The sequence below is a fragment of the Paralichthys olivaceus genome, chromosome 10 (assembly GCF_024713975.1).
Source record: "Paralichthys olivaceus isolate ysfri-2021 chromosome 10, ASM2471397v2, whole genome shotgun sequence".
Taxonomy (NCBI): Eukaryota; Metazoa; Chordata; class Actinopteri; order Pleuronectiformes; family Paralichthyidae; genus Paralichthys; species Paralichthys olivaceus.
The window spans coordinates 9,997,365-10,018,056 of record NC_091102.1 but is presented as its reverse complement, the minus strand read 5'-3'; the positions used below and the strand labels follow the sequence as shown (position 1 = coordinate 10,018,056).

The following is a 20,692-nucleotide window of genomic DNA, read 5'->3' as shown; positions in this document are numbered from 1 at the left end:
GTTCTATTTTTCCTCCACAAATAAGTACTGAAGTTATACTGAGCTAAACAAAGTTTAATTGTGAATAGATTGAGTTTTAGCAGTCTGTTTGTTCTTTTGTCTGAGAATGAGTCTGGCATCAAATGTATTCAAAATACATGCACAATACAAAATCAAAGACCATAGCTGACAGCATTGAATGTACATGACATTTATTTATTTGTTTGCAATATTAGATTTTACACAATTTTAAATTTACATGAACAAAACTATCCACATGAATTGCTTAATTATGCACAAATAAAATTATTTACAGAATAATTTCTTAAAAGCATAACAAAAAGGGAAAGTTTATATTCAGGCCAGAATGTAATCAAGCACTGGCTTCATCAGAAATCTGTTAAATTTGAAAATACCATTAAAGCAATTTAGTCTTATTAGGATCAAGCTTCAGGCTAGTGTTAAGGTTTGTTTGACAATCTTTCATTGTGGCCTTAAATTAAAAAAAACACGTAGCGACAATTTCACAAATTGGTTTTAGTTACTCAACAATATTGAACTCACAATTACTGAACAAATGCAAATTTAGGAATAGGTTCTAAGATAAGGCAAAGTTCACAAAAAGCATGTCTTCTCAGTCGTCTGACTGTCGACAAAGTGCTTAAGACAAATGTTTCCGTCAGTCAGTCAGACCAAACATTCTTACTGTCCATTTAATTTAGACTAGGTGATCAAAATATCATAACAACCTCCATATGCAGGTGTATAGTGACATTCAAGCTTTTTGCCAAAACATGAAACAAACATTCAGAAATATGCCTTTAATATAATAAATTAGGGAAACTTATCATCTAACTAATGACAACCTAAACTTTGAAAGTGATCATATATATATATATATATATCTATATATATATATGTATATAGAAAAAAGTTTAAAACAATGTAGTTCAATCTGCGGTGGATTTTTTTTTAGATGTTGACATACAGAGGAAACTATGTAAAACAAATAAATTCCGATTATTTCTTTATGCACTGGCTCACTTACAGTGTTTCACCATGGCTTAATAAAGTCAAACATCTGACGGTACAATCTAATGTGTTATTGTGAGGAGTGAACAGAAAATGTGGTACGTACGATACACTCTTTTACATAAAAACTATTCCATTGCCTCGATCATACAAAGGTTTGTTTTCCCTCACAGGTGACAAGGCAGTAACAAGGATGAAATGTCTGAAGCTTCTCTTTGCTCCAACATCTGATCCCTCAACAGAGACGACTTAAAGGCTAAAACAACAGATCATGGCCCTTTGAGGAACCTGCGGCAGAGCTAACGTCACTTTAATAAATTACATTCATCGTAAAATAGAAGTGAATACATTTTAAATGTGTTCTTAGCTAAGGTTAAACTAGTAAAATACTGTATGCAAGTATACTCCATATATTCATATCCAATAATGTGTACATTTTCACAATGAAAATACATAATGAAAAAGTCAACAAATGCAGTTTCTCTTGGTGGATTGTCTGTTACTCACACGTGTACACACACATTTTGAAAAACACTTGAAAAGACTTCGGAAAGCAATAAAAATAAAGGTTGATATTTTCACACACGGCAAAACAGGGAACTAAAACTTAAATAAAAGATGTTCAAGAGAACATTCATATGAGTAAAAACTATTTTTAACATCAGTTTTTCACTTCAGGAGACATGACGCCACCTCTGCTTGCTCTTAAAACAAAGACAAAGACGGCCAATTGCATATCGTGGTGCCACTCATACACGACACTTCACCAAAATGTCTACTCACTTAGATTCTACTTTAATACATAAAGTATTTTACTGTGTGCATTTAACTAATTCAACACTACTTAATCATCTTAATGGTGAAACTAAATAAAAAGTAAGCTGAATATTGATTCGTATACATTGTACATACAGTACATACACATCTGAGTGAATTTCACAAAAGTGAAAATTATTTGACTAAATCTAAACAGGTGCACACACAACATACTAATGCACTGACATGGCATTGCTAAATAGTTCTTCCTAACTGTGAGTTAAGTTGAGTAGATTTAATTGAACAGTTTTTCCACACAAACCCTTTTTAAATATGCTTTGATGTAATTGCATGCAGAATTCATTAGGCACTTGTAAATTTCAAATAATACAGTACTGACAACTGACTGTCGTAGTAAGACTAACAGTTCACACACCATTCAACTCAAACTTTATAGGATCACAAGAGTCACACAGTACTCACTCACCCTGTTACTGAGTTAACTAGAATGGCTGTGGAGGCTCGTCTTCAAGCCAGGGGCTGGTTTCACAGAGATCTTTCAGACTGGTTTGTAGCATGAGGCCGATGAGTTATATTTTTCATGCACATACAAGTTCCCAGCCCACAAGGACTAAAAAACACCGATACCGTTGTCAGGACTTAAATTTGTGGTTTGAGATATAAGAAAGGGAAGTAATCAGTTGGAAATATAAAGCAGTGTTGGATTAATTTTCTTTTTGCTCATGGACACTTTACTAAACCCGAGTGATAAGAGACACTGAGTACAAGATTTTCAAGCTGAACAGAACAGAGACCTGACGAAAGATCTTAATTTACCCATTAGTCCCACTTCATAGAGTAAATATCTAAACAGCTTTGTACAACAAAGAATCAAAGATCAATTTGAAGTCTGACTATTGTAAGTTATAAGTTTGATCTAATTAAGACCCAGTCAAAGATTATCTTTGTGAGACCTGCCCCAGAAGAGAAAACCACCACCTGGATACATCATTAAAACGGCATATCACTTTGTCCAATAACCCACAAAGTTTTTCTTTTTTTGGGATAACGAAGGTGGGGAAAATGAACAGTTTGAATTACTGCTGCTTTACTTCCTACCAACAAATATTATGTACAGTATATGCAATGCAAAGGCACACCAGGAGGTGGAGCACTGATCCTGCTTTCTGGGGATAACTAGGGAAAAAACACAGACCGACTACCCCCACAGCCTGCTGTCAAATGTATCTTTACATTTGAGTTTAAAGTTAAAACAAGTGCTTTTTATGAGTAAGCTTAAAATAATGAAACCTGGCACTAGACAAACAATCATTAATGTGAAAACCCTAGGTTATATGAGACATTCAAGAAAGAAATATATGTTGATAAAATTGAAAAAGATCCAATATAGGTCCCCACGACACCTGGCATTAACATGTTCTGTGGACACACTGAAAACTGATCTCAGACTGGATGTGCAATGTTCACCTTGTACACTTTTGGTGTAACTTACAATTGTGAGTGAAATCAATTTTGGTCTGGTTTCCATCTGTTTCCTGTTTGACTTTGTCAAGAAAAGCTCATTTTTAGTCATGAGGCTGTGATAAGAGAATTGGAGACATGGTGGATTTCACTCATTAAGAGGCTGAACGCACCTCTGACCATGTCAGAATTGGTTTCGGAAATAGGAACCAGCATGTTCCGCACATTACTGAGGATGCATGTTAATTCTGGTGCAAAGGCATGCACATACAATAATCTTCTGTGACATCTATCTAACAGAGTATAATCCTAGTAATCCTTATGTCATTTATTACCATAGATTAAAGTTGAGTCTACAAGTTTTCCACCAGTGATGTTTATCAGCATGCAGCTTGTTGTGTGTGGTGTGTGGCGTTCACAGAGTATTTACAGATCGGCTGTTTGGGACCTTTAACAGCAGCAATGTGGCACTGACTCCTGTTTCTGGTGGTTACTTGAGGATGATCTGTTTTAAGGGCAAAAGACAAACATTAGTAGTTTCACACAGTAAACACAGACCTGGGTCAACTGTGGTCAAAGATCATTAAGTTTTCAGAATGATTTATTGTCAGAATGGACAGAAAATGATAAGATTAGATGGAATGAAAACCTTTAACTTGTGGCATTTGTCTTAAATCCCCCTTAACTTTACTTTAAATTAAAACTCTTTGTGACTGTTTTTTTTGGCTGCAATATTAATTCAAAACTAAATATTCGTCTTTCTTCTTGAGTTACGCTCAGCTCCTCAACATCCCATTGTATAAATGCACCAACCATTGGGCAGTCATAGTTCAAACATACAGTTTTAAACATGTTGTTTTGAAGCTTAATGCACAATAACAAAAATATATGTTGAGGATTATTGTTTTGGAGAACCAAATATTTTACAAAAGACACATTTACATGGACATCAATATTCAGATATTATCCAGATTACTGGACTACTTAAACCTTATTTAAATTATGTAGAAATGTATACGTCTCAAATCGCTGTATAAAATCTAGTTTTCACAGCATTTTGTGACAACATACAACACATGCACTAGGTTTGAGTGTAAACAAGTAGTCGGACATAATGTTGACAAGAGTCATAATCAGACTGTGCTCTCTAACATGTAGATATGAATATGAATGGTATATTCTATTAGTAATGAATGCATGTAAACATCATCATTTAAATAACCTCTTATTCATAATACTCTAATACTTTACTCTGAGCAGCTGAGACCAAAAGATAAAATCCAAATAATGTCACACCACAACACAGAAAAGGTTTCTCATTGTGAAACTGTAGGTCCAAAAAGAAAAATCAAATATACTAATCAATATAACTAGTGTAACAGAACCCTACTTCAATTGTGTTATAAGCATTTGACGCTCACTTAACATTATCACAGAAATGAAAAAGAGACCAATAACCAACAAAGCAGAAAACATGCAGTAACGAAGTGTGCAAAAAACAGTATTTGCAGATGGAAGACCTTTATATAAGAGCTGTTTGTTGTGAGGGAAGAGGGTGAGATGCAGCCTAGTAGTTCTACTGAAGGTCCACAGGTAAATGAAGCTTAATGATAGGCGATGCAAGCAGGGCAGCGCTATGGTGACGAAGCAACTCCCTTGATTTAAAGATGAAGCACTTATTCAGAGCTCAAGGTTTTATGACAGAAAGCTTTAAAAAGGAGCAAACCTGATTGGCTGTTGCTGTTGCTGCGTAGGGGACACTTGTGGCGGGAGTAGTTGCTGCAGAGACAGTAGCAGGCGTAGCACTGTACATCATGGGGACTTTTTCAGGAAGGGAACCATGAAAGCAATGAAAAGGGAGGTGGAGCATTATGGTAACCATAGCAATGTTTGTCACTCTCTCTTGCCAAGCATATATAAAATGAAATTAGCAGCAAGCCATCATTGGGTTAGACCAGCAGATGGCATACGATCAAACAGAAAAAGCGAGACAGCAGGGGAGAACACAAAAGGAGGGCCGATAAAAGATACAATTAGGAAATCTGTCCATACGAAGCGTGTACTGCGATGTCTCCAAACAGGAAGTGGTTTTATACATTTCGAAAGTTTTAAAGTTGAAAAACATTATAGGGTATGAAAAAACATTAAACTGTATCTCAGGGACGATGATCAAAATCCACTGAAATGCTTACATTTGCAAACTGCTTCCAATAACCGGGATTCATTTTAAAAGCAAACATTAATTACAAATATTTACAGAGAGAAAGTCAAATTATTTAATGTGGGTTCCTGATAATTGAATCCTGATAAAAAAAAATTATTTCCTTAACAACAAGAACATCTGCACTTCACTTATGTTTCCCATTGACGGTGAGACATATTTTATTAAAATGATGGAAGGCACCTACCAATGCTGTTAGCTGGAGCCATGCAAAAGACAGACCCTGTGTGAATATGAAATGGAGAGAGAAGGTGTACGTTAGTGAGATAAACACATATCAATATGATAGAAACCCACATAGTCCACATAAATACGTCTTTGGTTTAGTGAACAGACACAAAATGCCCAGAGTGTCTTTCAAAAAGACGCAGGTTAAATCAAACAGACTAAGCTACAATATCTGCAACACCAACTCTACATTTGAAGCTTAAGATCTGATACATTTCTATATTTTCCAACTAAGTCCAAAAACAGTAGGATTTTTTTTTTTTTGAAATAAAATTGATTACTTCCATTTATAGTATAACAACAGCCTTTTCACAGCAGACATTTGTATTTGTCATAGCAAGCACAGGTGTAATCAATATGGCTGAATTTCTTTTTTCAGGTTCCTGGTTTTGTGCTTTTGAATCACTGTGCTTTGGATTTAAACCCAATCAATTCAAAATCAATTTCTGCCAAAAGGCTTTGAAGGGGTGAAATTAATCATCGGGGACATTTTGCACTGTTCAAGTTTGGTGATCTTTGACATGCAAATTTGTGCCATCGATCAATGGCAAGCTATCTTGACAGTGCTGACCTAAAGAGGACTGAGGGTCCAAAATAGAAGCTATCATATCTTATTAGCGGTGCTGCACCAGTGACATTTACCTAACCTCCTCTGTCAGAGTAAAAACTTTTCCACAAAGGAGAAACCGTGTGGAGACAGTTATGAGACAGGAGTCAATGATTTAACGTTTTGTGTGAAGTTATCGTCATGTTTGCAAATGAGCTGACAAATCAACAAACCAACTTGATGGTTCAAGTTTTAGTTGATAACATATGTGTATATAGTGAACAAAATGGAAAGTAAACAACCTGAGAGAGAAGCTGAGCTAGAGAGTAAACAGTCGGCTCTTCAGCAGCTCACCAGCTAGCTCTACAAGTACTTGCAAAATCACCAAGCATCTGGTCTCAACTATTTCACATGGATGACTGAGTTTGTGGTGCGACAGCTGCATGCACTGTTAAAGCTTACTGGGACAGAGACATTTTTCAATGCAAGTTACACCTCTTCTTTTTATGCTATGACAAGTCAAAATGTCTGCCGGGAAAAGGCTCTGCAGCATCAGGTGGAAGTTATTTAATTTTTGGAAGAGGCTCTGGTTTATGTATTTGATAGGGAAAGTGCAAGTTAACCAACAGATGAATTACTGTAATAAATACATTTAGCTGTATAAGCTAATTTCCATCTGTTGTGCTATGCCAGTTTTTACAAAGCGACCTGCAGCGAAATAAAATAAAATGACCCATCTTATATAATTACAAATATCTATGGATAATATTGTGTTCAAACCTCCTTATGAGCAGTGTCATTCAGCAGCATGGACAAAGAGGAAATTCAAAATGGAAGGTTGTGTAACGGGCCTGTTTAGCTATGAATCCACGACCAGTGTAAAAATTACCTGTGGGGTAAAATGCTGTCGTAGGCTGCTGCAGCTGCGCATTGGCCAGAGCCTGATGGTAGTGCAAAAAACTGGGGCTAAGGAGAGAGCTGGCCCAGCCGCTCTTCTCTAGGGCTGGTCTCTTTGGTAGGGATTGCAGGACACTGTGGGGAAAGGCCTGGAAAGTGACAAGAGAAGACTTTAAACACTAAAAATTCCCATAATTCCATTCTCTCTCTGTTCAGCTACATTTTACACACCCTTAATATTTAGTATTCACAACTACAACTACATGAATAAACAATAAAGGTGGCTGTTATCACAAGATGGAAAAAATTATAAGGCACAATTGTAGAATACAGAATATGAATGGAATAATGTATTCACCAAGATTTAACAACTTAAGCACTTAAAGATACTGATGTTGACTGTCTACACAAACACTACATGAAACTTGAAGAGGCCACAGTGACAAAAATTAAAAGTTTTTTACAGTACAATTAACAGCTACATGCAAAGCAAAAGGTGAAAATACCAGGTCTACAGTTGCCTCGAGGGGTCGCTTCATTGCTTTGGCAGTCGACTGAGTCTTTTAATAGCAGGCAGCGAGCACATGATGGCAGTGGGCCAATGGGATTCAAGCGTATTAACATACAGGTAACAGCAAGCAGAGGTGCATCATGGGGGACAGCATTGTGGATAGGTGAGAAGGGGAAAACAAAACAAAATAATCTGAATGTAGTATACCACATAAAACACAATATGCATGCACAGTAACCAAAATAACCAATTAAAGGAAACACTAACTTAAGATTTCTGAATTAGTAGTTCAGCAGAATTGGCATCTATGGCAACAAACACATACGGTACAATCCTACGCACTGTTTACATTGTATACTGATCAACTTGTTATTAATCAGGATTTCTTATTAAAATCAAAACACTAAGATTACCATGATGCAATTAAAACCTGACTGATTTAACAGTTGGATGTTGATTTTGAAATCCAAATATACATTTTTGTATATATTTCTCTTAAATCAAATCTTTATATTCTGTCTTATATGAGGTTTCTATCTTTTTGTTTATTATTTTATTTGGTTAAACTGTGAGATATCAAGCCTCAAATAATTTTTTTATGGAACATATGTTTAGAATTTGTGCCAATCTAGAGACTATAAATGCCCTAAATTTGCAATTGAAATGGAACACTGAAACCCTCCAGTTATCACAAACCCTACATACTGTAAGGTACAGTATAAAAATGTTCACCAATACTTTTCTCTATTAACTACAATGAACCGCTTTCAATGGGCCTGTTTAAAGACACAATCATTGAAATGTAAATGAAAATGACTTCTCCACTACACAAACTAAACAATGCAAGCCTGCTACTGATTTAAATTTGATTGACAGGTCTTTTAATAAAGGGACAAAGCCCATTATTAATCTGAATTTCAAATCATCCCGACCTTAATATTAATGTGTTCTGATTTACATTTGTAGAGTTTGTAAACACTGGATTATAAAAGGCTTATGTTCATGAATATTAACTCAAAGAGACAGTGCAAGTTTTCCATTTATTACTTAAATATATAAACATACCATAAAATTGGTCTGTTCTGCAACTGCAGATTTCTTCAGTATTAAATTAATACAGTAGTAGATATTCTTCTAACTCCTAATTTATAGTTTTAACTTGTAGTGGAAAAGAGATTAAAGAAGAACACTGAGTCTTGTTGCTTTCTTTCTACTTTGATCAGCACTTAACAGGCAATTTACACTACAAGTGAAATGACAATGACTCCAAACACCTCGATAGTATTAACATGTGTTTTTTTATAATAATAGGCCTTTTTCACAGCATTTGTGACATTTTGCCACAGTAGAAAAAGCGCAGGCATAGTTACTTATGTTATCACTGTGGCAAGAGATAATGTCTGCTATGAAAAAATGGTCATAGTATTTCTTTCAAACAAAAAGACTTTTCAGAGGGATAATTCTAGGTCTTACCACGGCTGCAGCTGCGGCCTGGGCTGCGACGGCTGACTGACTGACTTGTTGTTGACTGGACTTGATTTTAGCCTGCAAGTGTGCAGGCGGGTGAAAATACTTGCACTTCTCCCGGGAGCAGCGGCTCTTGATATAGTCCATGCAAACAGTGACAGTGTTGTCAGTGGTGTCAATCATGGGACTGTCACTGGGGTGAGCAAAACGGCAATCTGTCTCCCCTCTCGCACAGTTTCCCCTCTGAAACTCACGACAGACCTGGGAGGAGCAGTTATAAAGACAGTGAGATGAATTCAACTCAAGATCAGTCCACATAACGTTATTACCCGGATAAGTACTGATGTCTTTTAATAAATAATTTCTTGTGGTGCTTAGTTTTACCTCTAGTTTGTCTGAACGCTGCAGCTTCTGTGAGGGAGAAGAAGAGGAGGAAGAAGAAGAACTGTGGACTGTCATAGATTGACTCCCAGGAACAAGAACTGAGGGGCTGGGGAGGATGTCTGAGGGAACCAGATTCATTCCATGGCTTAATGGTGTCATGTATGAACCATAACCAAGACCGGGATTTGTGCCAAGTCCCTGTGTAACAGAAAAAAACAGGCTTTCAGCAAAGATTCAATATATTACAAGTGAGATGTGCATTGGCCTTCTGGGTGTTAAGGCGTAAAAAGCCATGATGTTTGTGTAGTTATTTGTTTTGCACATCTTGGGATTGAGCATTTTTTTTCTTCATATCCAGCAAGATGCCACAGTGAGGTGAGAGAACTTCTGTTTGTGGCGCATTCATGATATCACTCGGGAAAAAAGGAAAACTTTACCGGCAATGGGAAAGGAGTAAATCGCCCTTTTTTAGTTTACAAAATGTGCATATATCCGCTAAAAGTGGTGCCTTAGGACCTTACCACAGGCTGCAGACTTGGTCCAGGGATCACAAGCTGCATCTGTTGGGCGAGTACAGCTGCGGCCGTCTTCTGCTGGATTAGATTGTTGCGCCCATTTATCTCTAACTGGGTTTTTAAGTGCGAAGGTGGATGAAGGTACTTGCAGTTTTCTCTTGAGCATCGGCCCTGGATTCAGAGCAAACACAAAAGCATTAGGAAGACTCAAGATCGAGACAGAGATCACAGTTACTCCTTGAAACAGAGGGGAAAAAACTTTTCATCAACTAAACTTGAAAAGTCACAGAGTCATATTAAAAGTTTATCGTCTAAGTCCTGTTACATTGTTCAAAAGGAATTTTTATATGACAACAGATATGTTTAAAGCTAAAGGTTACTCCAGCACCATGAACACCAAGAAGAGCTTCAAAGTACAATTTCTTCTGCAGTATTAATCATCATGGTCTTTTTTTTTTCATGCACTCCACTCCCACTCAGACTCCTCGCAGCCATCTACAGTGTCAGTGGAGTCATCAATGTGCTTATCTACATGATGTGATAGCACTAGAATAAAAATCCTTCTGCACAGCACTGAATGCTGCAGCTAAAAAAGCTGCTTCAAGCATGCACACAACTTTGCTTATAGTGTGGCCTGTCTGAAAACACCATTTTATACATGTTATTGTCTTATAGATTTAATTTTAAATAGCATTTTCTACTTTTCATAACCCATATTTACAAGGCAAACAGACATTTCCAAAAATGTTTTAGGTATTTAATGAAAATCAAAAACTGGAATCTTTCATTAACAGAAGACCATTAAATCAATACTCTTTGGCTGCAATCACAGCTTTGAGTCTTGGGTAAGTCTCTACAAGCTTTGCACACCTGGATTTGAGCAGTTTATCGCTCATTCTTTCTGGCAGACCGACTCAAGCTCTGTCAGATTGGATGCGAAGAGTCTGTGAGCTGCCATAATCAGGTCTCTCCTCAGATGTTCTGTGGGGCTTAAGCCTTTGGCACTGTTGTTCAAGGACAGTCGGAGATTTGTCCCCAAGCCACTCCAGCTCGATCTTGGCTGTAAGCGTCACGATTTTTTGGTGCTAAAATGTGAACCAATGCACAGATCTGAGGTTGTGTGCACTTTGGAACAGGTTTCCTACGTGGACTTGTTACAGTTAATCAATATTTGTCTGTTTGTTTATATTTAGCAGGATTACACATAAACTACAAGGCCATGATATTTTGTGGAGGAGTTTGTGTATGACTGAAGAAAGAACCCTTTAAATTTGGAGCAAATCTCGATAAAAAGGCAGATCCAGGAAGGTTTTTTTTTCCCTTTAATGGTGCGATATGGAGATATGTGATCTCCTGTGATCTCCCAGCCCTTAGTTTCTTTTTGGCTTCATTAATCTTGCTCTCAGTTTACCTGTCCCTGCCACCAAGAAGCCCCCCCACAGCATAATGCTACCACCACCAGGTTTCACTGCCGGGATGGTATGAGCCAGCTCATAAACAGTGCCTAATGTTTTCAGACAATGCTTTTGAGTTCTGTCATGGTGGTTTCAAACTTCTTCTAATTTGATTATTGGGGTTAATAAGCTCTTCAAAGCTGAACACATGGTTTTATACCCTCACTCTGACCTGTGCCTTACCACAATTATATTACAGAGGTCTGCAGAGTTTCTTTGACTTCATTGCCTGCTTTTCTAAACTGTCCAATGCATTGGATTCGCCACAGGTGGACTCAAGTTGTAGGTAAATCTTAAGCAGAATTAAAGCAAACAGGTGCCCTAGCAATTGGTCTATTTTTGTAAATAAGAAATCAATATCTGCACATTAAAACATATTTAAGACTGAAACATATTATGCTTATGGCAAATTAATTAGGTTATAGGTAACTTGGGTTAAAGTATGTTTAGGGTGTTATTTTAGTATAGTTACATATATTTAATAATTTTCTATATTGGCAGCAAATGTTTTGGACATAAATAATGTGCTGCAAAATCCTCCATTATAAATGTAATAGACGGGGCTTTAAAGAGCATGACTGAGATGAAGACCAGTCACTTATCGATTTCCTGTGCTCGCTTTATGACTACACTGGCTGTAATGAGAGAAGTTAATGACTGGCTGTGAGAATCCATTGTTGGCTTGTTTGATATTTAGAAATCTGATGATTAAACTTAACTCTTTATATCTCATTTTAGACTTTAAAATGAAGATACCAACAATATTAACCTAATGAGAGGTCGACTCCCTTCAGCCTACATATTCAAATCTACAAAGTCAACTCATTTCATCTCATTTGCATATGTCCCAAGAGATTTGTCTCAATTAAGTTCAGCCAATGTGGCTTTGACTGTTAACAATATCTCATTACTCTTTATGAGAAAACACAGTGTCAACAGAAAGATTTTCGAATGCACATACTTGCTATGGATTCATGTCACATGGTATTGAGACGGTGTTTTCACAGTATTTAATATAATTAGTTTTGTGAAGTGGAGCTAAAAGGGCAACCAGTCCAGAGTGTGACCTCTCTAAATAGAAAGCCAAGGAAAACAGCTCCACTTAAAAAACAGAGCCGTCAACATCCTTCACATGTGCCTACCCATCGCAACTGATTTTTTTTCTTGAGTCATGAGATACTTGTTACAACAGCATGTGCACATACTTTGCTCTAATAAAGTTAACTCTTGGTTTCTCCATTGATGACATTAGCTTTAAACAGCTAAATAAGAGGAAAACAGCAATTGTTTAGAATGCACAAATTGGCCAGTGAGCTCAATTTGTCTTTTAATACATAAAGAATAATGCTGAGTAGCTGAAGCTGACAGGATATAAGTAGATTTGACAAAAACCTTTTCTTTAAGAAGAGCTGGGACATCGTCATGACTACAACAGCTACACATTAGGTTGCTGACCTGTTGTTTCCACGCCCAGTCTGTAATTCTGTTGTTTAATTGATTGGTCAGTCAACATACAAATAATCAATTAGCCATTTTAACTCTAAAAGTCATTTTAATGATAAATCTTACGCAGATCTGCTGTTTTTATGTTGTATGTGGCAATAAATTCAATAATTTCATTTTTTTGGTCCAATGGTCAAACAGAACACGCTATTTGATGATACTTGCCTTGGCCTTTAGGAAACTGTGACAGACAGTTTTCACAGGTTTCTTGCATTTAATGGACTAAACAATACAATTATTAATCAAATACTGGACAGATTGATCAATAGTAAAAATAAAAACAATGTAAGTTACAGCCCTTATCACAAAGTTTAAGTGATATTTAAGTATATTTCTAAAGAGAGATGCCCAATTAAATATTAATATCTCCAGGTCTAGTTAATGTCTGTAATGAGCAGACAGGTGACATATTAAAGGAAAAACCAGCAGTGTCTTAGTAAAGTTTTGGACCATCACATGCTACCACATGCAGTGCAGCCTGACATAGATTCTCTGGAGGCGTAAACACCATTCTGAAAGATATTCTTTCATGGGAATTGGTATCAGTGCTAAATTAGGTTGAGATCTGGTGACTGCACAAGATACAGCACGTAATTTATATTTTCATACTCCTCACACCATTCAGTGAGCCCTCCTCCCTTTTGTGGAAGCATCATCCTTTAATTTGCATCAGTCTGTACTAACACTTTAGCCTAAATGTATTGCTTTTTCGCAATAATCTACTGAACAACACTCAAGATGAATAATAATTGTTGTTTTTCGATAACAGAATACGGATGCTCTTTGTGTTGATACTTCGAGGCTCTTGACCACTGGGGCACAGACAAGCTGTGTTTTAACTGCCAACAGTGAAGAGACAAGACAATGACTCAGCATGACAACAATCCTGGGGGCAGAGCTGTATTGTGTTGTGATGGTGAATGTGTGAGAGTGGATTAAGTCAACCCTGGCCTCACACAGGACGACTGAGCAAACAGGCTAACATACTGGCTGAAATCCAACTGGGTGCCGGATCTACTTTTACTAGTGCAGCGCTAGTTAAAAATGTGCGTGTCCGTGCAAACAGATTGCTCACTGGTTTCTTAAGAGCATCGTGCTCAAACTTTGTGCTTGACACTGCATTTTAATTGATCCTGAGCAATACACCTGACATGAAATAATTCAGTTCCACCTTTCTTACAACACTGGTTTGTGTGTGCTGTAAATTGTCTGGGTGTAGTGTCATCCCATTCTCTCACTCTCTCTCTCACTCTCTCACTCACTCTCTCACACTCTCTCACTCTCTCTCACTCTCTCTCACTCTCTCTCACTCTCTCTCACTCACATACACTTTAGGCAATTGGGGTCACAGTACTGCTAACATCATGAAAAAATTATGTTCTTCATTTTACAGGGGCAGTAGTTTCCTACTTCTTTATACATGGGCAACATCTTCATACATTCAGTAAAGGATCATTAAGCTGTCACAGATAATCACATGTACAATATTTCTTACCTTCAGAGAATCAAAGCAGGCGATAACGCGACCATTTTCAACTTGGCAGCTCTTCGGCGGGTGAGCGAATTTGCATTCCTCATCCCTACGAGAACAGTTTCCCCGCTGAAACTGCCGACACACCTCCAGAGTTAGCCATTTTGTGTCTCTTACTGAAGAGAGGTTCAACGCCATGTCCAAAGGTTTTACTCGTGCATTAAATTTTAAAAGTCAGTCTTGTTGTTGTGCACCTCATGCACTGAACGCTTTAGGTTGACCGTAAGAACCAAGTCCTGTTTTAAGACAACCTGGTGAGTCCTCCATCAGCTGGAACAGAAAGATGAGATAGCCGAGAAATCTCCTATCAATGGGAAATAAAGGTGGTTTTGTTTTTTTTATGTCAAGTCCAAGTGTATATTGTCCATAAATATCAGTCAAGTGAAGGAAATTTAGTGTAGACTTGTTCGTTTAGTCATTCTCAGGTCATAATTCACAATTATGGCTCTATTCTAGCAAAAGATCAGGTGCTAAAACTGTGCAAAGTGGTGGTGAAGTGCTTGCAGCTGAGGTATCCTGTGCTGGTGCTTGAGTCTTGTCTTAAAAACAGCATAGACACAGACCGATGTACATGGATCAACTTCAAGTTGGGGATATCTTCTCAAAGGCACTTTCTACTGGTGATCTGAAAGATAAAAAAACACACACATATATATATATATATATATGTATATTACAAAGATAGTACCAAAATAAACATGATCATTTAAAGGGTCAGTGTGTAGAATTTAGTGACATCTAGTCGTGACTTTGCATGTTGCAACTGAATACCCCTCACCTCACCCTTCCAAACATGAGGGAGAAAATCGTTATCAGTCCAGAATCGGTATCGTGAAGGTAAAACAATGGTATCACAACAACTCTACTGTCTATTACTGACTAAATTCAAGTTTGCACCAACACAAAAAATAATAGATTTCTCCAAGCCTTGCTGTGCTGCTGGTTGGGGGTGTGTGGCTGGATGGTGTCATGGTAATCAATAAATCTATAAGAGGAAATTAACATTTCCACAGCTCAAATCCATAGAACGATTAAATGTGGGTTATGCTAACAACATTGGATGATCAGTATTCACTAAAATAGACTGCCAGTCAAAACTATGTTCAATCTTAATCATACCTTTCATTCTATTAATTATGTACTTCCTCTCTATCCACCACTGTCTATTTTCAAATACACTGTGACCCTCAGTTTACAAATAGCATGACATGAACCCTTGGTGCCAAAGTGCTATGGTAACACACACCTGTATGTTGAGGGGAGCACAGCCAAGCTTAAACACAGTGTTGGGAGTTTACCACAGGACAGGATACTCAGACATGTATACTAAGTGGTAAAACACACAGGAAGTTGCTGAGCAGGCAGAAAAGGTAGTAAACCCATTAGCTGGATAAACCTGTGTGTGTGTGAGAGAGAGCTGAAATGCGTCTCAAATGAGAGCAATAAGCAAAGCCTACGAAAGTCAAAAGGCACAGATTTTGAAGAAACTCTGCTTTTGTTGACCCAGATCGCTAACTGTAACAGCCTCAGAGCCTTGCTGCATGCTATCCCGTGGCATTACTGCAGCAAATTCCTTTAGACGCAAGCAAGGAAACGGAGCAGGAAAACCTACCTCTCCCTCGACATGCAGCCCTAAAGAAGTTCTGTTCCACACCGAGGATCTACGACAGAGCTACAACTTTAAGGAAGCTAATTGGGGAAGATGTTGACAGCAAGAACAGCCTGTATCCTCCTGTCTGTCCCGAGGATTCAGTGAGCAAAGATTTTCTCTTCACAACAGCAAAAAACAGTCTGTCCAACTGTGGCTGAAACATTTCCAGCCACCCCCTTCCTGCCTGAGTGCCGGCCTCCGGGAAGACCCTCCCTGTCAGAAACTGGCCAATAGGAAAGCAGAGGCTGTTGCACCCAGTGAATGCTGCCTGCACTGCTTGGAGAAAGACATGGCTGGTGGCAATGAATAGAAATGTATAGTATAATGGAGAAATATATCGTTGTAACATATAAAACAATTTATTACATTCAGCTCTGAGGATAGCCTCCTGTTGCAGATTTTATTTTATGTTGCTTGAGGTGGAAAATATTTACTAGTATTTGAAATGTAGTGAAATGCTGTTTATTTCAATATATTGACAGATGGACATGCAGAAGACTTTTCCATTAATTTATCAATAAGATAGTGCTAAACTTTAGAAAAGGACGATAGGGGATGTGGAAAGGAAAATCTAAATTTTGCAATCCGGTAACATTATTGTTGTACTCTATATGTTTCTGATAAAATATACCTCTTTCATTTTGTACACATTTAAGGTACTTTACTTGTCTATTTCTACTTTTTACTACACGAAATTCATCTAACAGCTGCAGATACTAGTTACTTTACTTTTGCATAAAAAGCAGATAAAGACTTTATAAAGTTTGATGCTTGATTACAGATACAACTTCCTAACAGTACACATGAATACAGGGGAAAATAATACAATAGAAATGTAGTACTTTAATTATTTAGTACAAATTTAAGGTACTTTTACTTTGCTTGAGTATTTTCTTGCAATAACATTTTATATTTCTAGTCGGATAAAACTTATCAACAGTACATACAAGTACAAAAAATGAAGTAATTTGATTGTAAATGATACAAAAATTGACAAAGGCCTCGATGAAGTCATGACAACACGACAAATATTTCATGTTTCCGTCAAATGTGATTATTTGCTGACTTACTTTCTAATTTTTTTAAATTACTTTTCCAAATAATGAATCCAGAAGATAATCCATTACGTGCGTAATGGATTATCATTAGTGATAATTAAACCTAAAGTAAATCTCCACCTGAATCAACTGCTTCAGTAAAATACTGCTTACATATTAATGGAAGAGTCGTAATAAAATAATGACTTTAAAACGTACAGGTCCCAGGAGACTTTTATTATTTGCTTTGGGTACTTTTACTTCTGACACAGTACTTTTACTTGTAATGGAGCATTGTCATAGAGTAGCACGAGCTGTTCCAAGTAGCCTGAATACTTGCAGCACCGATGCTAATGAACTACGACAGTGTGTGTACCTGACAGTTTAGCATGATGGTGTCTCACTGGTACACTTGCTCGGGTTTTCGGTCTCTTATTTCGCCTTCTCATCGTCGGGCTACCTCGGCTAAGCTAACCCACGGACACGCAGCTAGCTAGCGCGACCGGACGCACGCAGCTGTCACGGGCTAACACTTGACGGTACGCGAACGGTAAGGTTTATTAGCTCGCGTTAGCAGGACTGTTAGCCGAGGAGTGCACCTGCTTACCTCATCATCCCGGAGGAGACGGCGATCACGCAGCAGCTCGGGCAGAGACGACGCGGCGGCACCGGACTGAAGCTGCGGACACCGAGGTGTCAGGTTGACCCCGGGAGAGATGAATCCAACCGCACTTCAGTTCCCACTCGTCCCCAGATTTGACGCTGGTTGTTTCCTGCGGACTTTGTGTCACTGCACAGATTTAAGCAACAAGCTTCTGACAGCTTACTGTACCTCCGTCAGTCTGATGCGACGAGGGGGTGTCCCTGGGTGCACCGAGCACCATCACACCGTGAATCATCACAAACACGACAATCATATTATCGTTTTATTGATTACGCGTCACATGTTAGGTTGATTAAATAGAGATGAACGCTCCAGTGACTGAAAAACGAGGTTTTATAATGGTTTCTCCTAACTCACCTCTCCCCTCTCACAGACGCAAAGTGGTACGATCCACACGAATGCCAGTAGGCTAGGAGGGCAAGGGTTTGCTTGTTACCAAGGGAACAGCAATAAAAGCATGTGAGGTTTTCTGGATTATTTTAATGACAACACGCTTTCACGCGCAAATGTAAACATCAGATGAGATAATTGAAATAAGATAAAATACATTTAAAGATAAGTCCATTTTTTAGCTCAGGCATTTGCAGTATAGATAAGGAAATATGCCACAATGATTAAAAAATGCAGCTATATGTAATGGAAATAATGATCATGGAAGAATTTGTGAGTGGAAAAATGTTTGATGTGTGTGATATAAGAATCCAATAGACTAACGATGGCCTAGTGTCATCGCTGCTCAAGGTCAAATAAGAGGGATGCTGCTAACCCAGGTAACATGAGGCAGAGGGAGGAGAGGGAGGAGAGGGAGGAGGAAGAAAGAGGGAGACATTGCCCTCATGTTCAATAACATATATCTGAAATAAAGATGAAATATAACACAGTGTCAAAGTACCTTACGTTACAGATTATCCTGCATCAGTTGCATGACTAGCAGTTTTGTTCTTGTCCTTTATTTGCCCTAATGGAGCATCTTTTCCCTGCGGCAACATCTCATCCCATTTTTATCCCGTTAACTATGTGTGATTTAATTCAATTTGACTTTATTATCTTATTATATAATATTTTTGATGACAATAATATAAATCCATGTATCAATGCTGTCTCATTTACTCTTTTTTCCACTATACTACTCTATTCAATATCTACTCTCTTTTATCTATACTACTCTACTCTATTTCTATTCTTTTTTTCTACAACTCTATTCTATTTCTATACTACTACTATTTTCTATTTCTACTCTCTTTTATTCTATACTACTACTATGTTTATACTCTCATTTTCACTTGGAAAGTATTTTGTGTTTAAGCTTGATAAGTGCTATATAAATACACTCACTACTATCAGATATTATATTATATTATTATGACTTAATAACTTAATAACAAAATTGGTATAGGTAAAACACATAACACCAAACCACACATCAAAGCAGAGAAAAGGATAAGAAGCCTGTCACTTCATTCTGTTGTGATGGTCAAACTCCACAAACTTCATTCAATGATTTCTTTGGCTGAGAATGGTGGCAGCAGCTCTATCTAGCTCCAGTAGAGAAAAGTGAAAGCTTCCACACACATTTAAAAAGGTGAATGCCTTCAGCAGAAAATGTGCAGTTTATAAGTCATTCAGTCAAAGTAATTTAGTAGATGGACAACGTTGTGACCCTTGTGTTCAGCAACCTGCAAATAATCAAAAATGTGAATAAAGTTGTTTTTAAATATCAAACAACACACACACACACAGAGTTTTGATTAATTGATTCATTACCTCTTTTAAGTTTCTCCTGGTTTCTTACAACAACAGACGAGATTCATCTGACCTGTCAGACTGAAAGATCTCGTCAACAAACTGGAGACGTGGCATCGAGTGCCACATGGAAAGGTCACCATTTTAATCCCTTTGAGGGAAATGTCACTGTCAGAATGACTCAGATATAAGAACAAAGAGACGGCTTTCATTCCTTTGACCTTCATGCTGTTTGTTGTTCACACAGTTTGTTATTTACACTCCATTTAAGTGGCATCACTCCCCAACTGAGCGGCTGTAGTTGGAGTCAATGTCTGCGCTCTTAATATTTCGATGCCACAATCATCTAAAGCTTCAAAACTTCTCTTGGACTAAACTGTGTATTTTATATTAATAAGAAAGTATTTAATATATACTGCTGCGCTCCACCTTGTCACTTGTTTTGTCGAGGGAAGTCACTTTAAGCTCAATTTAAAGTTTTTCCCTCTATTAATAACAAAGAATTATAAACTTACCTTTCTGCTGAGTTTTGCATCTAAACATTGTCTCATTTATAATCATAAAAAAAAACGTTGATATTCTTTGGAATTACTTGAATTATAAAACTGTATCGCCTGTTATATACAACCTACTGCACCAATAGCACAATTAATTATTACTATTATTAATTATTATTGAAAGCAACATCAAGTGGTGCAAAAATACAAAAGATCTGATTTTCTTAAACTATCTAAAAAATAAAACTTTTTAAATAGGAAACAGTTTAACCAGATGAAGTAGGTGAGACGAGAAAGTAGCAACTCTATCTCACGTCCAGTAGATGTCAGTGTTCTCTTAATTATACGTTCACCATCTCAAACCTCAACATGATGGAGTTGTCTGTAACTTTTCTGATTCAAGCACTATCACATCCTGACCTCACCACAGGCATGCATTGTGGGTAAAAAGACAACCTGCATGAGAATCAATACACTTCAGTATTGATTCCAGAGTCCTGCTTTAATATTCTCGGATCTGACCTCTCTGCTGTGGCACGTTCGACCCAGTCAGTTCAGAAGGATTCAGTGGATGCAATGAACTTTAATAGTAG

General features: G+C 37.5%; 1 protein-coding gene across 13 annotated transcripts; it reads right to left on the bottom strand.

The window, feature by feature from the left end:
- Window positions 1-174: 174 nt before the first annotated feature.
- Window positions 175-19,739, bottom strand: LOC109631436 (muscleblind-like protein 2a). 13 transcript variants are annotated; one of them, XM_069532390.1, is made up of 10 exons: window positions 19,624-19,739; window positions 14,472-15,132; window positions 10,026-10,190; window positions 9,505-9,702; window positions 9,127-9,381; window positions 7,649-7,702; window positions 7,135-7,291; window positions 5,658-5,693; window positions 4,976-5,151; window positions 175-3,754 (listed from the first exon to the last, which is right to left on the bottom strand). In XM_069532390.1, the coding sequence occupies exons 2-10, from the start codon at window positions 14,643-14,645 to the stop codon at window positions 3,740-3,742; spliced, it is 1,230 nt and encodes a 409-aa protein (XP_069388491.1). In that variant the 5' UTR covers window positions 14,646-15,132; window positions 19,624-19,739; the 3' UTR covers window positions 175-3,739. The 13 variants fall into 13 exon arrangements, with proteins under 13 accessions (XP_069388491.1, XP_069388489.1, XP_019945768.1 ...); XM_069532388.1 differs by lacking the exon at window positions 19,624-19,739 and adding an exon at window positions 17,803-18,148; XM_020090209.2 differs by lacking the exon at window positions 19,624-19,739 and adding an exon at window positions 17,803-18,133 and having other exon boundaries at window positions 4,976-5,028.
- Window positions 19,740-20,692: the final 953 nt, after the last annotated feature.

What these genes read in the sequence shown, in the direction of transcription:
- LOC109631436 (XM_069532390.1), bottom strand. Translation starts at nt 14,645, where the DNA reads ATGGCGTTGAACCTCTCTTCAGTAAGAGACACAAAATGGCTAACTCTG. An exon ending in TCGAGGCAACTGTAGACCTG is followed by an intron (nt 7,292 to 7,648) that starts GTATTTTCACCT and finishes GTCACTTTCCAG; the next exon opens with GCCTTTCCCCACAGTGTCCT. An exon ending in GACAGCATTTTACCCCACAG is followed by an intron (nt 5,694 to 7,134) that starts GTAATTTTTACA and finishes ATATTCACACAG; the next exon opens with GGTCTGTCTTTTGCATGGCT.